The sequence below is a fragment of the Monomorium pharaonis genome, chromosome 7, assembly GCF_013373865.1.
Source record: "Monomorium pharaonis isolate MP-MQ-018 chromosome 7, ASM1337386v2, whole genome shotgun sequence".
NCBI classification, from domain to species: Eukaryota; Metazoa; Arthropoda; class Insecta; order Hymenoptera; family Formicidae; genus Monomorium; species Monomorium pharaonis.
In genome coordinates this window covers 390,125-407,228 of record NC_050473.1, presented here as the reverse complement: position 1 = coordinate 407,228, position 17,104 = coordinate 390,125, and the positions used below count along the sequence as shown (strand labels likewise).

General features: G+C 45.1%; 1 protein-coding gene across 1 annotated transcript in view; it reads left to right on the top strand.

The window, feature by feature from the left end:
• Window positions 1-17,104, top strand: part of LOC105830881 — a 144,043-nt gene that overhangs the window by 105,654 nt on the left and 21,285 nt on the right. The window contains exon 13 of the mRNA XM_036290295.1: window positions 14,837-15,134. Within this exon, the coding sequence (XP_036146188.1) occupies window positions 14,837-15,134 (298 nt within the window). The remainder of the gene's footprint in view (window positions 1-14,836; window positions 15,135-17,104) is intronic.

The following is a 17,104-nucleotide window of genomic DNA, read 5'->3' as shown; positions in this document are numbered from 1 at the left end:
ATGCACTTTTATTGGGATTCTATATGTAATGATATGTGTTGACATAAAATTTACCGTCCCAACTCGAAATGTGCCTAACCGATACGGAAACAGATCGGCAGTTCTCTTTGAAAAGCTCCCGGCATACAAACGCTAACGGCAAACACAGAAATTTCAACTGGGGGGAGAAAAAAAAAAAAGAATCCGAGCTACCGACCGACGTGCCTCTATTTCTGTTGAAATGGTATCCGCTGTTAATTCAATAAACGAATAAACTGATAAACTCACGACAGCTGAGTATTGATCGATATATGGACTTTATCGTCCGCGCTGACGGAATGACAGAACATTATAAAGCCTGCCGGTCTTGCTCGGCTTTCGAAATAATTGATGCGCCCCACGATCCTCATTCGAATAATCTCCCGATCGATCGAGCCACATATTAGAAACTATTTCCATAGAGACAATCATATTTTCAAACCTCTTCCATCCCTCCGGGATCCAGTTCGCCTAACTTTATGCAGTTATTTTCGTAAATATGATTACACTTTCGTTAATACACCTTAAAAGTAAAGAGAAGATGAAGAAAACGATCTTAAATGTAAAACATTAAACGTCATCGTGTGTCTGTGTAGAAAGACTCTTAATCACTGGATTATTTTAATTGAGACTTTTTACGGCCAGTTCCACGTGAAAAACGCGTTACACTTTTCCAAGGCTACGGATCGTGGAGTGGGGCGTTTCCTCTGAGACGACCTGGCACCTGTAAATTACGATCACCACCGGTTGGCGGGATAATCGCGTGTGAGGGAGGGAGGAAGGGGGAAAGATTGTTGACTTAGATGCGCCGACCGTGGCTGCCTATGTGTCACGGGAGACGACGTGGTGCGCACGTGGCGGACGGGAGCAGTTCGTTCGCGACGCGACTGTTGTGCCCATGACGGGCACGTGGCGTGACGGTACGTCGATCGCGCCGCTAATAAGATTCACGGGAGCTGGGAGCAAGGACCTCTCGATAGCTGCGCCGCGTCTCCTCGTTGTCGCGAGGAAGATGGGCGGGAAAGTCGGTTTGATTTGCGGCAACTGCTGGTCCGGCAAGTACAGTACGTATAAATCTGCATAAATGTTTTTTTCCCCGACGAGCCCCGGCGGAACAATCCGGGGTGGACACTGAGAAAAAAATGCGCGATATTATTATAGTAAAGAAATGTCATTTATTGCCGTAATTATTATTACAATATTAATAATAACCATTATAGTGATTGTTCCATATCAGAATCATATCAGAACTTTAATAGAGGAGTTTAATCAAACCATGATTTATATTGTATGAATAAAAATATTGTTTTGGGTCTAAAAATGACTACAAATTATAGTGATATTATGGTTGCAATTCTTTTTCTCTCTCTCTCTCTCTCGGTGTATAAAGGTGCAATCAATTTCTCTTTATATATTGTTCCGTTGTGTGTAAAATCTAATTTCGCGAAACGACCGGTTCGATACGCGCGACTATAATAACAGCGTCAGCGCGGCAATCGAAACTCCGCACGGTATCTATGCCGCGTGTATTATGTATGTCGCCTTCCCTTCACCGTCTCGTGAATGTTGTATCGAGAATAAAGTATCGACGCCTCCTGTGCATGGAGAGCTAATAGCTCGTAGCGCTGGCGCGCGTTTGTGCCTCCACGACCACGAGGAGACTCGGAATAACCAATATACGGGGTGGCGCGGGTGGTATATTTGGAGTGCGGGATAATTGAATTGGAATTACGCTATTAGTTCGCGATCACGCTACCCTTGCCCGGGTAATTTAATACGTTTAATTCGATACGTTTAATTTGGTCGGAGTTGTCGATCCCCCCGATCGATCGGCGGCTCATTACACAGTCAGATCGAGTTATTACGTAAGGCGCATCGAAGTTGGCGCGAGGGAGACCCGCGCGGTCTAAAACTGTCGCGTCATTGGAAGGAAAACGCTTGCGTTTCCCCGGGTCTTTTTCACCCGTGGGACGCGGGTTCCACGGTTTTCCACGGTCGCCCGCGAGGTCTCGTTAATGCCGGGACATTCCTCGAATTTCTCGCGAAGACAGACACGAAGTTCGGTATTAAAATGTTCATCGTGGTCGGCGAGGTAATTTGCGAACTTCGATTAAACCGCGCGCGCTGACAAACGGCGAGGGGGGGAGGGGGGGGAGAGCGGCGGCGGCAAGCGAATCGTTAATCCGCGGCGACGAAGTTGCAGGCTGCAGTTGTATGAATCCCGGACTCGCCGGGAATCGTGATCGATCCGTGCGCGGCCCGTCAGCGGCCGATCGTCCCTTTCGGGGAACAGGAATTGGGAGGAACAAAGAAGACGTCAGACACGTCGAAATGTCGATCATGTTCGAAGTTGGACATTAAAGTCCTTCCACCATCCTCCAGAAGGAGTTGGCGAATTTTGTATGTCCGCATAACTTGGAATTCAAATCGGGGGAGGTAGATCGAGTCGACTTGATTTTTTTGACACTGATAGAGATATATATGATTTTAGTGACTATAATTGCATAGTAAAACAATATCTAGTCAGGAATATCATTTTTATAGTAATTATTACAATAATATCAGTAATAATAACCACATATTTACGGTGATACCGACTATGAAAAAATTGCACTACAGTAACAATTAAGTAAATAACCTGTTCCCAATATGGCCATGTACCCAATTTAGCTCACTCCCCCTCCCCCCGATTTTCAAATAGTTACACAATGAATTTCACAGATTATACTAATATATCGCTCAGGAAGTCAATGTGTTGTATTTATGCTAGTTAACTTCTCAATATCTCCTTTCTACGGTTTGTAATCACACTTTATTGAAATTGTGTTCTTCTGAATCTAAAATTTTAGGTAAGTTTTTGCTTTGTGTAACTGTCATCTAACAATTATAAATATCCACGATTCATATTATTGTAGATTTTTATTTATGCTTTTTAAAAATCTTTATTATACTTATATAAATAATTGAAAATATTTCATATATTTTTTCAAGTTTCAGAAATGTTTCCTATTTTAAATCTAACCTTTATTTTTGTATTCGTCAAAAAATTACAAAAATCTCCAAAGCTTAAGGGGGCCATATTGGGGTACCTTACTATAAAAACGACATTCCCGACTAGAATTATTTTACCATGCAATTATAGTCACAAATGCAGCGTACTATTCGAGGAATGGAATGAGTCGCGTTCCTCGCGATACTCTGGAGCACCGCCAAAGGACGTACGCCGTTGCGTCCTCGCGTCGTGCGTATTATCGATCGCCGCGAGGGGACCGATACGCGGGGGAAGGAGGAGGGGAAGATCGAGGACCCGGGGACGAATACGTTTTCGGAAAGGCCGCAGGCCCCGTTCGCGGCAGCGCGCTCCGCTCGTTTATACGGCTCCACGCGCGCTCACCCGATGCAGGGAGCATTCCTCTCTCGCCGCGAGTACCGTTACTCGAGCGCCGGCCACTTTCGATCATTGAATCCCCGCTGCAGGCTTGCGTATTATACGCGCAACCAGCCGCCGAAACTCGTGCCAACCTTCCGTCCTCGTCGGACGCCCGTGAGGCTGCGGCGCGATTCAAGTATAGACGAAGACCGTATGCAACTAAAGAATAGGAGCTTTCGATTCGAGAAGAAAACCGCACACGGTGAAACAAAGGAATAGTTGCAGTAACCATATCACTATAATTTTTAGTCATTTCTCAACCATATTTTTATTCAACGGTATAAATTATAGCTTATTTAAATTATATTAAAGTTTTCATAAACATAAACATAAATCTAGATAACTTATGATTGCCGTGTTAAAAATGGAGATTGTAATATAAGTTGTACCATGAAACAATCACTATAAGCATAGTTATTGTTACCAATATTGTAGTAATAATTACTATAAAAATGGTATCTCTGACTATAATGATTTTACTATGCAATTATAGTCGCAAATATCACACTTCTGTTTCATAAATGCGATAACTCTACCTAGATAATTTTTTTTTCTATTAATTGCTAAAAAAATTTTTTTGTCAACTTAATTTTTTTTTCCTTAAATAAAAAAAAAACGGTAATCTTACTGTCGCCCATGATGATTATTAAAAATAACAGGAAAAGCTTATATTGTATAGATACATAAAATACAGATGCACCATACAAATCGACTTTTTTGATTTATGTGATCTCGGTTTCAAGCATGATTCGCGTTCGTTTGCTCTTATCCAAGAACGAAAGTAACGGACGGCTATTTTCGGTCGACAACGAGAGTCGATCGTGACCAATTCGGTAGCCTACATCATCGTTGCCACTCGATAAAGCAGTTGAACACAAAGCAGCAGTCCGCCAATCCGACAATCAAATTACGTTCTAAAATCGTCTACACTTGACAACCGAGTATACCGGATCGTAACGCCGTTAATTCGATCGTCGATTTTATATATCTGCAACAAAGCTCCTCGAACGTCGCGTAGGTCTTTTTTCCCTACCTGTCGATCCATCTCCCCCCCATCGCAAAGAGACAAGTGTTTTGCTGACATAGCTCCAGCAAATATATCTCGCCTTTGTGCCGACAACAAAAGAAAACGGCGACAAAACCAGCGCGGTGTTTATCGTGTCCCACTTCTAGTTTTTACCCTTGTAGACGACCGCCGGAGGGGGTGGAGGGGGCGGGACGGCCGGCAACACCTAAGAAAGGTATGTCATTGATGAATAGGGTGGCCGCGCGACGCGATCTTTTTGCGAGGCCGCCGCGAAGCACGCGAGGGGCGCGTCAATTGGACTTGAAATCTCGTGACGGCCATCACGCGAACCGTTAAACCGGCCGGGGTTTGCGCGCAGAGCGCGCGATTTTGCCCCGCGCGTTTAAAACACCGTTACCAACTCTTAGTCGCGGAACTCGCGGATTCGGTCGTTGCGTAATGCGTGTCGGCGGTGTGTTAGCGGTTAATGCGGGGGGGGAATTTTTTCCTTTCCTTTTTTGGTTCAATCAACCTGCCGAGGTATCCCGGAATACGAGACCTGGACTTTCGAATCGCGCGCGCAAATTCGATCCCCTTCGGCCCCCGATAGAGCACGTGGTTCTTACGAACAAGGGGGAACGCCGGCACAAATTCTATAGACGTAAAAGTAGGATGACAGGAAGACGTATTCCGCCACCTGCCACCGCGTCAGATCGATCGCGATGACCGCGTCCGGAGAAGGAACCCGGGAAATTGAGAATCGATGTAAGAAACTCCGTTCACGGCGGCGGCGGCGAAACGACACGAGGAAAAAGCGGACGGCCCGGTTTGTTAAGGATTCTCGGGATCTCGTTAGATTTCACGTTCGTCGCCGGCGTGTACATAGCTCCTTTTTCTACGGGCGTTAAACGTAACTGGATCGCTAACGGACGATCGGCGCTCCATACTAAAATTACATTTCCGCTCGGATCGCCACGATCCTACATTACGTATATCGCGTGGGAAAAACCGTCCCCGTGTCCCGGATAAAATGGGAGCGCGATTGGGCCCCTCCTGTGCAATTAGACGGACACGAAACGCGCCACTTATTTCCGTTTCTTGCGCGTTCTATCGTCTCCCTCGTCTCCCTCCTCCTCGAACGTCTCACTCGATTCCTCGGCAGCCGCGTGCAGCCGGCGGGCGACTAGACTTGGAAGCCTCATCGATCCGCGTGGGGGGGTGGTGGCCGAACCACGGCGTTACCCCGCTTCTTCCGGTCGTCCGTCTGTCAGCTAAACTCTCTCAACGAGCCCCTTTTACGACCGTTCGTAAAACGCGGAGGACGATCTCTTAACTCTCGGGGAACGCGTGACGTTTGTGCGCTTTCGTGTTTACGACGGAAACGGCAGCGGCAAGAAGTGTCATTAGGCGCACGGGGAAAATGCACAGCTCAACGAGCTCCTCCTTCCCCCTTGAAAAAAAAAAGGACGCGAATATGTATTTTCTCACGAATCTCCGTTCGCGCGTTCAAATCCGCGATTAAACGGCAATCCCTGCGGCGCGAGTGACGTATGCGATTAAACCCCCTTCTCGTATTATCGCTTACCGATATTCTCGATAGGTTGGCGCGTTAACGAAGAAACGTCGGCGTTTTAATAATCCATCCGTTATTAACTCTCGCCGCGGTCGTTTTATTTATTCAAGTGGCATACCGCCGGTGTTATCGTGTCCGTATATACGCTTCGACGTGCGTTCCCTTTAGCCATTCAGAACGCCATTCGCGCTATCCACCGTTAAACCTCCTCGTTATCATTACCGTTTCTGCCGGCGTACAAAAAGAAGAATCTTACTGCTCGTACTGCTAATAAAGCGGATTCCAGCCGGTTGGCTCGCGCGTTATGTGCACGCGCGTGTGTTTCGCTCGAAACGTCGGCGATCCGAAGGTAAAACCGGACCTTGGAGTATCACGGGTCGATGAGACAAAGGCGACGATACCGAGTCGCCTGACCTACTTGATCACTACAGATCCCGTTACTTGGAGCGTCGAGTCGACACTCGTGTCGGTGCCGCGGTGGCTACTTGCTGCCATAATCATAGTGGTAAGATTGCGGCAGACCGTTGCGCGATCTTGGAAGAAACAGAGAGAGAGAGAGAGAGAGAGAGGAAGAGAGGGGAACGGGGAAGATCAAACGCGGGAGATTAATCCGCACGGGAAATATACTGCGGCGGACCGAAGTTTGCAGTAGTTTCGTATTATAGATCGGCGATGCGATTGGCCGTTTTACTAAATTGCTTTTCCATATACGAGAAAAACAACGTATCATTTCTGTACTTCTTTCTCGGGTTAATTATCAAGGACGAGTACGTAAATGCGAAATTATCTTCGGGGAATAAGAAAGTTACCTCCTTTTAGCTTCCCTATCGGAGGAAACCGCGTAATGAATAATGTAAAATTATAATTTAACTAAGTTTCGCGATTAAGTGACGATCGTTATGAAGTCGTTAGGAAGCATATTAGAGAGAAATTGAGATAATCTTGAGAATCACACGCATACACACGCACAGTTGTATAGAGACGTCTCTTTTTTTTTACGATTCCAGTCGTAAAATGATGATTACACTGATAGAAAATTTTGTTTTTATTTGTGACTATAATTGCATAGTAAAATAGTTACAGTCGGGAATATCATTTTTATGGTAATTATTACTATAATATTAATAATGCTGTATTCTAAAATTGAATAATCTATTGTACAATTTTGTTCATAGTTGGCATGGTATTATTTATACTAATATTATAGTAACAATTCTTATAAAAATTCCTATAATTATTTTGCTATGCAAGTATAAAATAATGATTCGATTGTCAATTATGAAAATATTCCCTCGTACCTCATCTTCCCCTGGCCGCTCCTAATTTTTTGGGGGGTGGGAAGGGGGCGGAATCAGGGCTCGGATAATAAATGAAGAAAGATAATGCGTGGCGGGGCCTCCGCGTGAATTATCCCACGGGCGAGCCTCACCGGTCCTATCCGTCTTCGGATTAGTCGTTACTGTTTTACGGCGATGCGCTAAGCGAGACGTACGGCGGCGTGATCCTACTTTATCTCGCGGCGGCGAGAGGAGAGGATACGGTAAAGCGCATCGCGCGAGAAAACAACACCGCGCTCGTAGAATGCCGCGGGAAGGGGATGTAAAATATTTATTACGCCCAGACGCGTACCGCCAGCCGGCACTTTCGGCTCTCCTCGCCTCTTCCTTTTTCCACCCTCCCCCCCTCCCCACCGTCCACCGTAATAATGGCGGGAAAATGGAACGCGCGCGCGGTGTCCGGCGTGTACGGCGGGGAAAAAGGAAAATCAACACCCTTGTCCGACTGTAACAGCAACAGGTCGAGGACGATACAAATGACCGTGGGAGTATACGTTCCCGCCGCCGTCGCCGTCGTGTTCGAAGTGCCCCACGATCTATTTCTGCGTTTGCCTACCCTGCTCGTCCGTCTCGGTTCACGCGTGTTCGTCCTCCTCTTGCCTATAGATTCGTCATGACGCGTGACAGGAGACCCGCACACCCGTCGGGTTCGACCGAAAAATATGTAATATCTGTGAACTATAATTACATGGTATAATAAAATAATTATAGTTGGGAATATTTTTATAGTAATTATACTACAAAAATATTAATAGTAACTGTATACTTGCTACACCCATGCACAAATTTTTTTGCTGATATGGATAGGTTTCTTGATATTACAACCAAATTGTATCACTAATTTTTGTATCAGCTATAGTTTTGGCTGTGACGTATAGAATTTGCAAATTCTGCTTCTGTCATTTAGATTGATTAGATGCAATACATATACATATATTTGCTAATTATTTATCTATCTCAGATAGATTTTATACGCATGTAATTTTTGTTGCAAGATCATTCTTTTAAGTGTAACTTTGAGAAAATTGTACTATAAATTATATAGTTTTAAAGTTGTAACACATGGCTATTATTAAAATATAAAAATTGTATTCCTGACTGTAATTATTTTACTGTACAATTACAATTACGAATACAACACATTTTTCTATTGGTGTCTCTCTCTCTCTCTCTCTTGTTTTTTAATAAAGTTTCTTCTATTGTGTAATTATCGCAGGGAGAAATTCAGCCGAGACAAAATCTCGCCGATTGAGACGATCAAATAGAATGTCAATACCTATGCTGGAAGAACGATTTCACTGCGGGATTTAGAAATTTACCTAAATATTTATGTATCTAAAAACAGTTATATAAGAAATCTAGATTTCCAACGATATTGTTGCAAACAGTTTTAACATTCCAGTAATCAATTTAAGCGTCCAACGTAATTATTTTGAGATATCCACACTGAGAGAAAAATCTCGAAGTATTGAGAACCAAATATTTCTTGTGAATAAATGATTTATTTAAATAAGGCGAATTAAATGTTTTATTTCTAGTAAATAAATTATCTATTTTTTCGCACACTGAATGTTATCTCTTTAAATAAGATATATTTGACAGAAATATATTTTAGAAGTATATTTCACAGAATATTCCACAGAAATGTACATTTCGTTTTAAACAAATAAATTTTTTTATACCAAATAACATCGAAGAAAACGTCACAAGGAACATTTGTTTCTCAATACTTCGATATTTTTCTCTCAGTGCATCGCAGCAAAATTGTTCTTTCCGTGGATTATCACGATCGAGGCATTTTAATGTCGAAATAAGCAAAGGTCGAAAGTTATCGACGAATGTGGCATTTAGGAATAGTGCAAAATCGTATAGGTGGTCCGGAAAACCCTCCGTAAAAGTTAATCGAGTTGGATTACGTTCTCCGATTGTGTAATCCCGCCGCAACTCGTGGCGCGAGTTTTCACGAATTTCATTAACCGAACTCTCGGACGAGCGTGGACCCCCTCCCTCCCCTTCTCCCCATAATCCCCCTCCCCGAGCGATTCAATGCCGAATTCTGATCCGGAAAACGATATCCGGAGCCGACGCTCATCGTCGTCTCACCGGCCCTCCGACGCCTCTTCCGGCGTCGCGACGCCTTCCATTAAATCCCCATATAGAAGGCATCCCAACTTCCCGCCTCGCCCTTTCCCTCGCCTTTTAAGGGTATTCGAGGTGAACAACCCCCGCTTTAATCCCCGTGCATTCTGCACAACCGGAAATTCCACACAGACCACCCTTCCCCCCCTCCCCGTCTCCTCTCCCTCGCCCCTTTCTACCGTGAAAGCGTAATTTCAGGCCTTCTCCCAATTCGAAACGCTTCGCGAGATCGCCTCGTATACGCGATTCGCGTAAAGTCGCATTAAAGGAGAAAACAACGTTTCCCCGTAACAAGACGAGAATATATATTCGTCACGGCTGTCGTCGATTCGAAACGCCAGGAAATTCGCGGACACCCCGTATGCGCGCGGATAACGGCTCACGTTTGCGCACCTTGATCTTTTATGCCGAGCGGTGCCAAGTGGCACACCTATATTTACGCGCGCGCACGTGCAGGTACCACCCGGACGATCATCAAATCGACGCGTCGCCCGCCTCGACATTTTTTTTTAACTCCGTTATTTTCCAAACCTCCGGATCGCAATCTGCCTCGATTTTTTTTTTCAATCTACGCGCCGCGCGCGGATCGGCGACGCGCGCGCGCGCGCGCGCTCGGTTTTCCCCTCCGCTTCCGCCGCCGCCCGCGAATTCCACGTTTAATTAAGCCGGCGTGAAACTCGCGCGAGAATTTCTCGCGTTGCAGATTTTGTAACGCTGCGAAACGAGGTCCGGGGACCTAAAACAACGCGAAATTGGGTAACGCCGCTGTCCCCCCCCCTCCCCTCCCCGATCTGTTACACGGCTCAACGTTTCCAGGGCGACTTTCGCAACGGGTCGGCGCGGACGCATACATTTAAATTATTACACTGACTCTACGCTCCACTCTCGTGTAACTACGCGAGAGAGAGAGAGAGAGAGAGAGAGAGAGAGAGAGAGAGAGAGAGAGAGAGAAAGAGATGGAACATTAGTGCGGTATAATCGCCAATCGATCACCCGAACATCTATTAAATTATTTCGCTCGTTTTCTCGATTATCTGCGTATTTTCGACGTCCCCTGTACATTGAATACCCCGGATGACTACTCGTAACTTTTGCAATGCATTGAGAATAACGATACAATTCAGCCTGCACAATTCAGAATGCATTTCATTGGATCAATGCGTGGCAATTATATTATGGGATAAAAGGAGAGCTGAACGACAGACCGTTATTGTACGCAAGAAAAGGAAGATAAAGCTTCTTTCTCGGTGTTGCTCTAAATATGAAATACTTTATTCCTCGAGCTTTTGCAAACAGTGCCAGAAACAGCTTGAGAAATTAAAATGGCTGCTGCCGAACTTCCGCCGAGTTTGCTCGAGTAGGATCCTCCACTTCCAACGTTAAAGGATAATTTGAAAGACTCCGGCTGGCTTTTAATAGCCAGGAGTGCCGAGGAATTATTGTGAATCATGGACGCGCCGCAAGCATAAATTATTCTTATGTTTACCTGCGTATACAACTGATACTTTGACCGGTAATAAATCCGGATTTAATGGAAGCTAAGAATAAGGTCTTATATAAATGATATTCCGGCGGAGGAGAGGTGGAATATTCGTTACTGACGGACACCGCCATGGTTTTCAACCGCGAACTCGCCGATATATTTACGATCTCTATCTCGCGACGGGAATTTATCGGCCGAGACCAAATAAATTTTCAACCGCGGCCTCCTCTGACACACTTTGTTGTAGGATTCGTTCGGATCTCGCCGACAACGCCGACCATCCCCATCCGCATTCCGGCCGCGAAGGCCGAGAAACGGAAGACGCGATCGCGATCGCGCAAAGGGAAACGCCGTCGCTCGGGAAGTCTCGATCTCAATTTTATCTAATCCGCGGTACTATCGATATACGAGCGTTGTCGCCGCGGAGAACGTTCATCCTGTTCGCCGCGTAACGATGAATCCGCGCAAATCGCCGGCATCCCGGATGCGCCGTCACGCATTCCACTGTACGCGGTCGCACCGGACGATTGTCCGCAGTCCGTCGATATAATCGCGCATAGTTCGCACGCTCCGCGTTTTTTCCGCGTCACGCGGCGCGCAGCTCCCGGGCTGAACGATTCCGCGCGGAAACATCCCGATCACGACGGCCTGTAAAGGTGAAAAATGTCACGCGGTACGTGGGCACAAGCATCGTTTTGGAAATACAACCCCTTTGACTAATGCTCGCGCCAGCCCGCGCGATAAAAAGATCGATCTACGCGTGTGCGCGGGTTGCGCTGGGAAAAAAAAAATATGGATTTGACTACGAAATTTTTCAACTTGGTTTAATTCCCTTCGGTTCGAGTATTTATGCGTTCGATTTAAATACGAAATACTGGGACTTCAATTCGAAGAAACTTAATCAAGTTGAAAATATTATTCGTCATTATAATAGCTTTTTCTCTTTCGGTGTATTCATTCGTGTAACTTGTTGGGCAAAAAAGTGAGTGAAACTATTGTCGGTGCAATCAGAAATTAACAATAAGTGCAACGGAATTGAATTGCAACAGAGATAACCGAGAGGAAATCGGAAAAATAAACTTCTGGGGCGCAACGGAAAATTGTGATAAAATATATGTACACAGAAAAATATTTATTCTGCTACCAAGAAAAGCGGTTACTAGATTTACTCTGTTCCTTCTAATAAGTTATGATTATTTCTTAAAAGGAATATCTTCTGGACAATAATCTTAAAATATACTTATCACAAGTTTTAGAGAAACTCATTAAAACAAAATTTATACTTTTTCCTGAAGAATATTATAAAATTGAATTAAAGAGTCAAAACAATCAGTAAATTAAATTTTTATTTTGACTCAATATTCTTTAGGATAAGTGATACTTATTTAATTCTTGTGTGTACGTAGAAATTTATTTTAAGTGAATCCTACTTGTTTCAAGCAAAAAATTAATGTATTTTAAGACTCTCTATTCAACAAGGAGATATTCTTTACAAAGACCGTTATTTAAAGGAGGAAGACTAAAAAGTGAGAAAACTGCTTTTCTTGGCGCGAGAATAAATTTTTCTATACCTAGCCCCCCCCCCCCCCGGTGTGCGCGATTTTTTGTTTGCCCGTCGATTATCTTGGCACACGAATGAGGGAACGCGCCGCGTTCTTCTGAAATCTTTTATCACTCTCGACGGAGAGTTATTCCCGCCGGTGAAGTTACGTCACATCTTGGCTACGGATACTCTATGCATAATAAGACCCCCCGTTTTACCTTTATTGCTCATGAATTTCTCAATTGCGTAGCCCGGACGCACTCTACAGGTTCACAGACGGTCCGAGACTTCATAAACGTCACGTTGTAACATCCATTTATGACGTAGAGGCGCATAAATAAAAGGAGGCCGTCCCGCGTGCGGCGCGACGAAAATTATACGCAGCGCACAGGTGCATAATCGCTCGAAACGCTCGTGCGGGCCGGACAAATAGGGGGGGAACAAACCTCGGCCTATATCAAATCCGCAAACATACGGTCGGATCGTGAACGGAATTTCAAATCGCGCACCGACGTCTTTATCGCAGCATTACGCGGAAGAGGAGTCTCGCTATCGGCCAAGGTCCGCGGCGCGCATTTCTGCAGAATTGAATACCGCCTATTATGCGCGAAGTGCGCGCGGGAGGGAGAGAGAGGAGAGGCTTTCCTGCTGCGCCCATATGGCATCGGGCGCGCGGGTCGTTTGCATTCCTCGAACCGTCAGTCGCGAGCGTGAACGTCGGGCTTAAAGCGTGAACGACGATCGCCACCGCGCGACGCGGACTCTGTTCCGCCGATCGTCGAACGACGCCTGGCATAAAGTGGCAAATGCCAAACGCGCGCGTGTAGGCCGGCGTTCGCGCCGATCTGCCATCCGTCCGCGTCAGAACCCAATCTCTCGGCTCGGAATCCGCGCGGATGATTCGCCGCGCCAACGCATCTTGCAATCGATCAAATTCCGCGGTTGCAATCGCTACCGATTTTTCCAGGACGATGGGACGGTCGGAAATTCTAACTTTGCTCCCCTCCTTTCTCTTTCTCTCTCTTTTAATCGCGGGAAACCTGTTCGCGTCTAGGTGACAAAAGAAACAGGAATCTGGACGCGCGATTGCGTTCGATGCGCGTATAGCCGGTTCTCCTAACGCAATCGCGGGGCCTTACGTAACACGCCGGTCTGGTTCCGGAGTTTGACTTAATTGCGTCCGACAAATTGTCCTTTCCTCTCCGCCGTTGTCTGCCCGGTTCCCAAACGCTCCCTCTGTCACGCGTTTCCGTTCTCTCTCGTCCTCTGTGTCGTCTGTTAATTCCGTCCCGTATCATTCCCATTGCACGCATCCGGCGTGGCGAGGACCTGCTCAGCACACGAGATCGTTCACGTTTGGGCCTACACCAGAGTCCCTCGCGTCTCGTACACTCTATTTTCGCGTAGAAAAGAATGCGTAATATTTCTCGACTATAATTGCACAGTAAAATTGTATAGCCAAAAATATCATTCTTTTATAGCAATTATTACTATAATATTGATAATAACCATATGTTTATGGTGGATGCTTATAATGATTGTTTTATGATAATGCAACCATATCACAAGTTGTACGGTTGGGTCCAAAAATGGATTACAACTTACAGTCTAATTGTGACTATCTTTTTCTCTCTCGATGTATGTAATTTTAAGATTACACCGAATTTCTTATTTGATTGAGTATTTTTATTAATGTACATATCGTCCGTGAATATTATTTAGTAATAATTCTGTTACACTTAATCATAAATACGTTAAATATTTATTCATATTTAATAATATCCATTATACTTCACTTCTCTAACGAAACGTTGCGCAGGAAGGCCTGCATATCTCACGCTAATCCGACACTCGATTCAGCACTAATTATACACCGTGTAAATGGCCCATTCAATTCGATTCGCGTTTATATACGATCGATTGTAAAACCCTTAAGAAACCATAAGCGCGTTATCTCCCGCTTACATTTTTCACCTATGACTGGTAACGGCTGACTGGTTCGTTGCTGCCGGGAGTATTACTCAATCCAATATCCATACTGATTTCCCACATATTCCTCCCATCTTTCCCATTCGAGCGAGACAGACGTTTCCTGAACAGCAGAGCCCATACCGATCCCGCGCGATCCAAGGATGCTTCACCGTGAGATTTCACCGTGCACACGCCACGTGAGGCTCAATTAGCGTACCTCTTGCACATGAAATCTTGCTACGAGGCTTTGTAATGAGAAGGTTGCCTTAATATATATATGTACATGTAATCGTACTCTAGAATTTTTTTCATGCCACGCATTTTTCTCGTTCGCAGCGTCCGGCTCGGGCTCGGTGATAGGCAGAGACCCGCTTCCGCCCAGGGCCGTCAGCACGTCTCATCTGCCTCAGAGAACGCTGACTCAACCGCCGACGGCGGTGTCCACTCTTCCGCTACCGAGAAACAGCATCGGCAGCAGCAGCGGCAGCAGCCATCGGCAGCAGCAGCAGCAGCAGCAACCGTTTCCGCTCCATCACTCGACTCCGCAGCATCAATCGCCTATGAGGCAGCTGGAGAGCGAGCCCACCGCCCAGCTGCTGAGGGTCGCCAGCAACGGCGACATCGGCAAGTGCATGTAAGTAAACAGCAAAGCCCCCGGTCCCTGCCAGGTATTTGTATAACGAAGTTTCGGCGCGCTGTAATTAAACCGCCGCCCCTATCGCACACCCCGTAATAGGGAAACTTATTAGCGGGCGCGTATACTCCGGCGCGGCCGCAACCCCGCCGTCTAATTCCGGCTTCGTGAGTTGCCTCTCCGGTACGTGTTTAGTTACTTTGAGGTGGTGACTGGTAGAAATGCCGCGAGCAAGCCCAAATGTCTGCACGCACCCTTGTGCGCGCGCGCGCGTGTGTGTGTGTGTATCGCGTCTGGAAAGATCACATTCGACTCGAGACAAGTGGAGTTAGAGCGCGCAATTGCAACGTTAAAGACGCAGACCAGAGACTCCAATCTTTTCCAGCTATAGCCGTTTTTACGGCGTCAAAATACCGTGTTCGGCCGGTATGTCGAAGAAACAGGAGAATGCAGGGAGGGAGAGGGGAGAGGAGCATAAATTAATCGCCGTAAAAGGCAGTAGGGCGATTAGCTACCGCCCGATTTAGTCGCCGCGAATAACTCGTCGCGCGTTTATGGGTATTCGTACATTTAAGTCATTGTTTAATTACTCGCGCTTGTGCAAGCAACAACAACGCGCACACACACACACACACACACACACACATACAGGTTGTTGGTTTGACGCGAAATGTACAACCGATCAAATTTCCCCCGCGTGTTCTTGACAACTCGTAACGCGAGGATTGCGCGGTGACGCAATTACAGCAATTAATTCAGCTCCTCGCGTAACGATGAAATTGTGTAACTGCGCGATTGACAATTTCTTAAAATTTGTCGAAAGATTTTTTTTTCTTCGCGTTCCCCCATTTAGCCGGAAAGCTTTTTTCGTCTGAGAAACGTATAATCTTTTTCAACCGTATTTAAAAGCGCGCGTATCCAATTTCGTAAAATTTTCACCACGAGAGGCCAGCCAGACGTCACTAATTAGGCTGAAGGGCGTCGCGATGACATAATCGACGTGAGAGCTGCTCTCAAGCACACCAAGCTCTATTTATTGCCTGCAGGCGCGAACTAAACCGCGTCACCTTGGTAATACAATTTTCTCGCGTGTGTATTCGCGTCGCGGTTTACCTTCACGGCGAATCTAATTCCTGCTGTATCGCGTAGCCGCGTTTATTTGTCCCGTACGGACACAAAGCATCGAGTTTCCCATGATTAATCGACAAGGCTCCTGTCGCCTATGAAAAATTGCACGTGAGAAGATAATGCGCGCGTCGCGGTGTCAAATGGGACTCGCGAAACGTCATTTCTAAAAATTGAAATGGAGAAGATACACTGAGAAAAAAATGTACGATATTTGCGACTGTAATTGCATAGTAAAATAACCCGTAAGGAATATCATTTTTACAGTAATTATTACTATTGTATCGGTAATAATAATAATATAATATATTTGCAATGCTGATGTAGTAATCGTTTCATAGTACGACTTATTATGCATTAAAATCTCCATTTTGGTTAGCAAGCGTATCATAAACTGGATCAATATTATGAGAATTTTAATATAATTTCAACAAACTGTGATTTATATTGTTGAGCAAATATGTCAAGTCTAAAAAGAAATATAAATTACAGTAACATTATGGTTACTGCAACAATTTTTTCTCTCGGTGTATCTATTTAATATATACATGGAGAGAATTTTCTTTTAAAATTTACCCTCAAAATCTGATAATTGTGGGATAATATGTAATCTCAAGAAATGTTGCTATACTTTTTAAAATTTACTATACTTTTAGTAAATTTTACTATATTTTTAGTAAATTTTACTAAGCAGTACAATAAAATTCCTCGAGGTCACACATTATTCCACAATTACCAGATTTTAATGGTAAATTTTAAGAGAAACTTCTCTCCGTGTATGATATTGTGGAACCAAAACTAGGATTTCTCTCCCAAAGTTACGTGGACACTTTGTAAAACGCAAA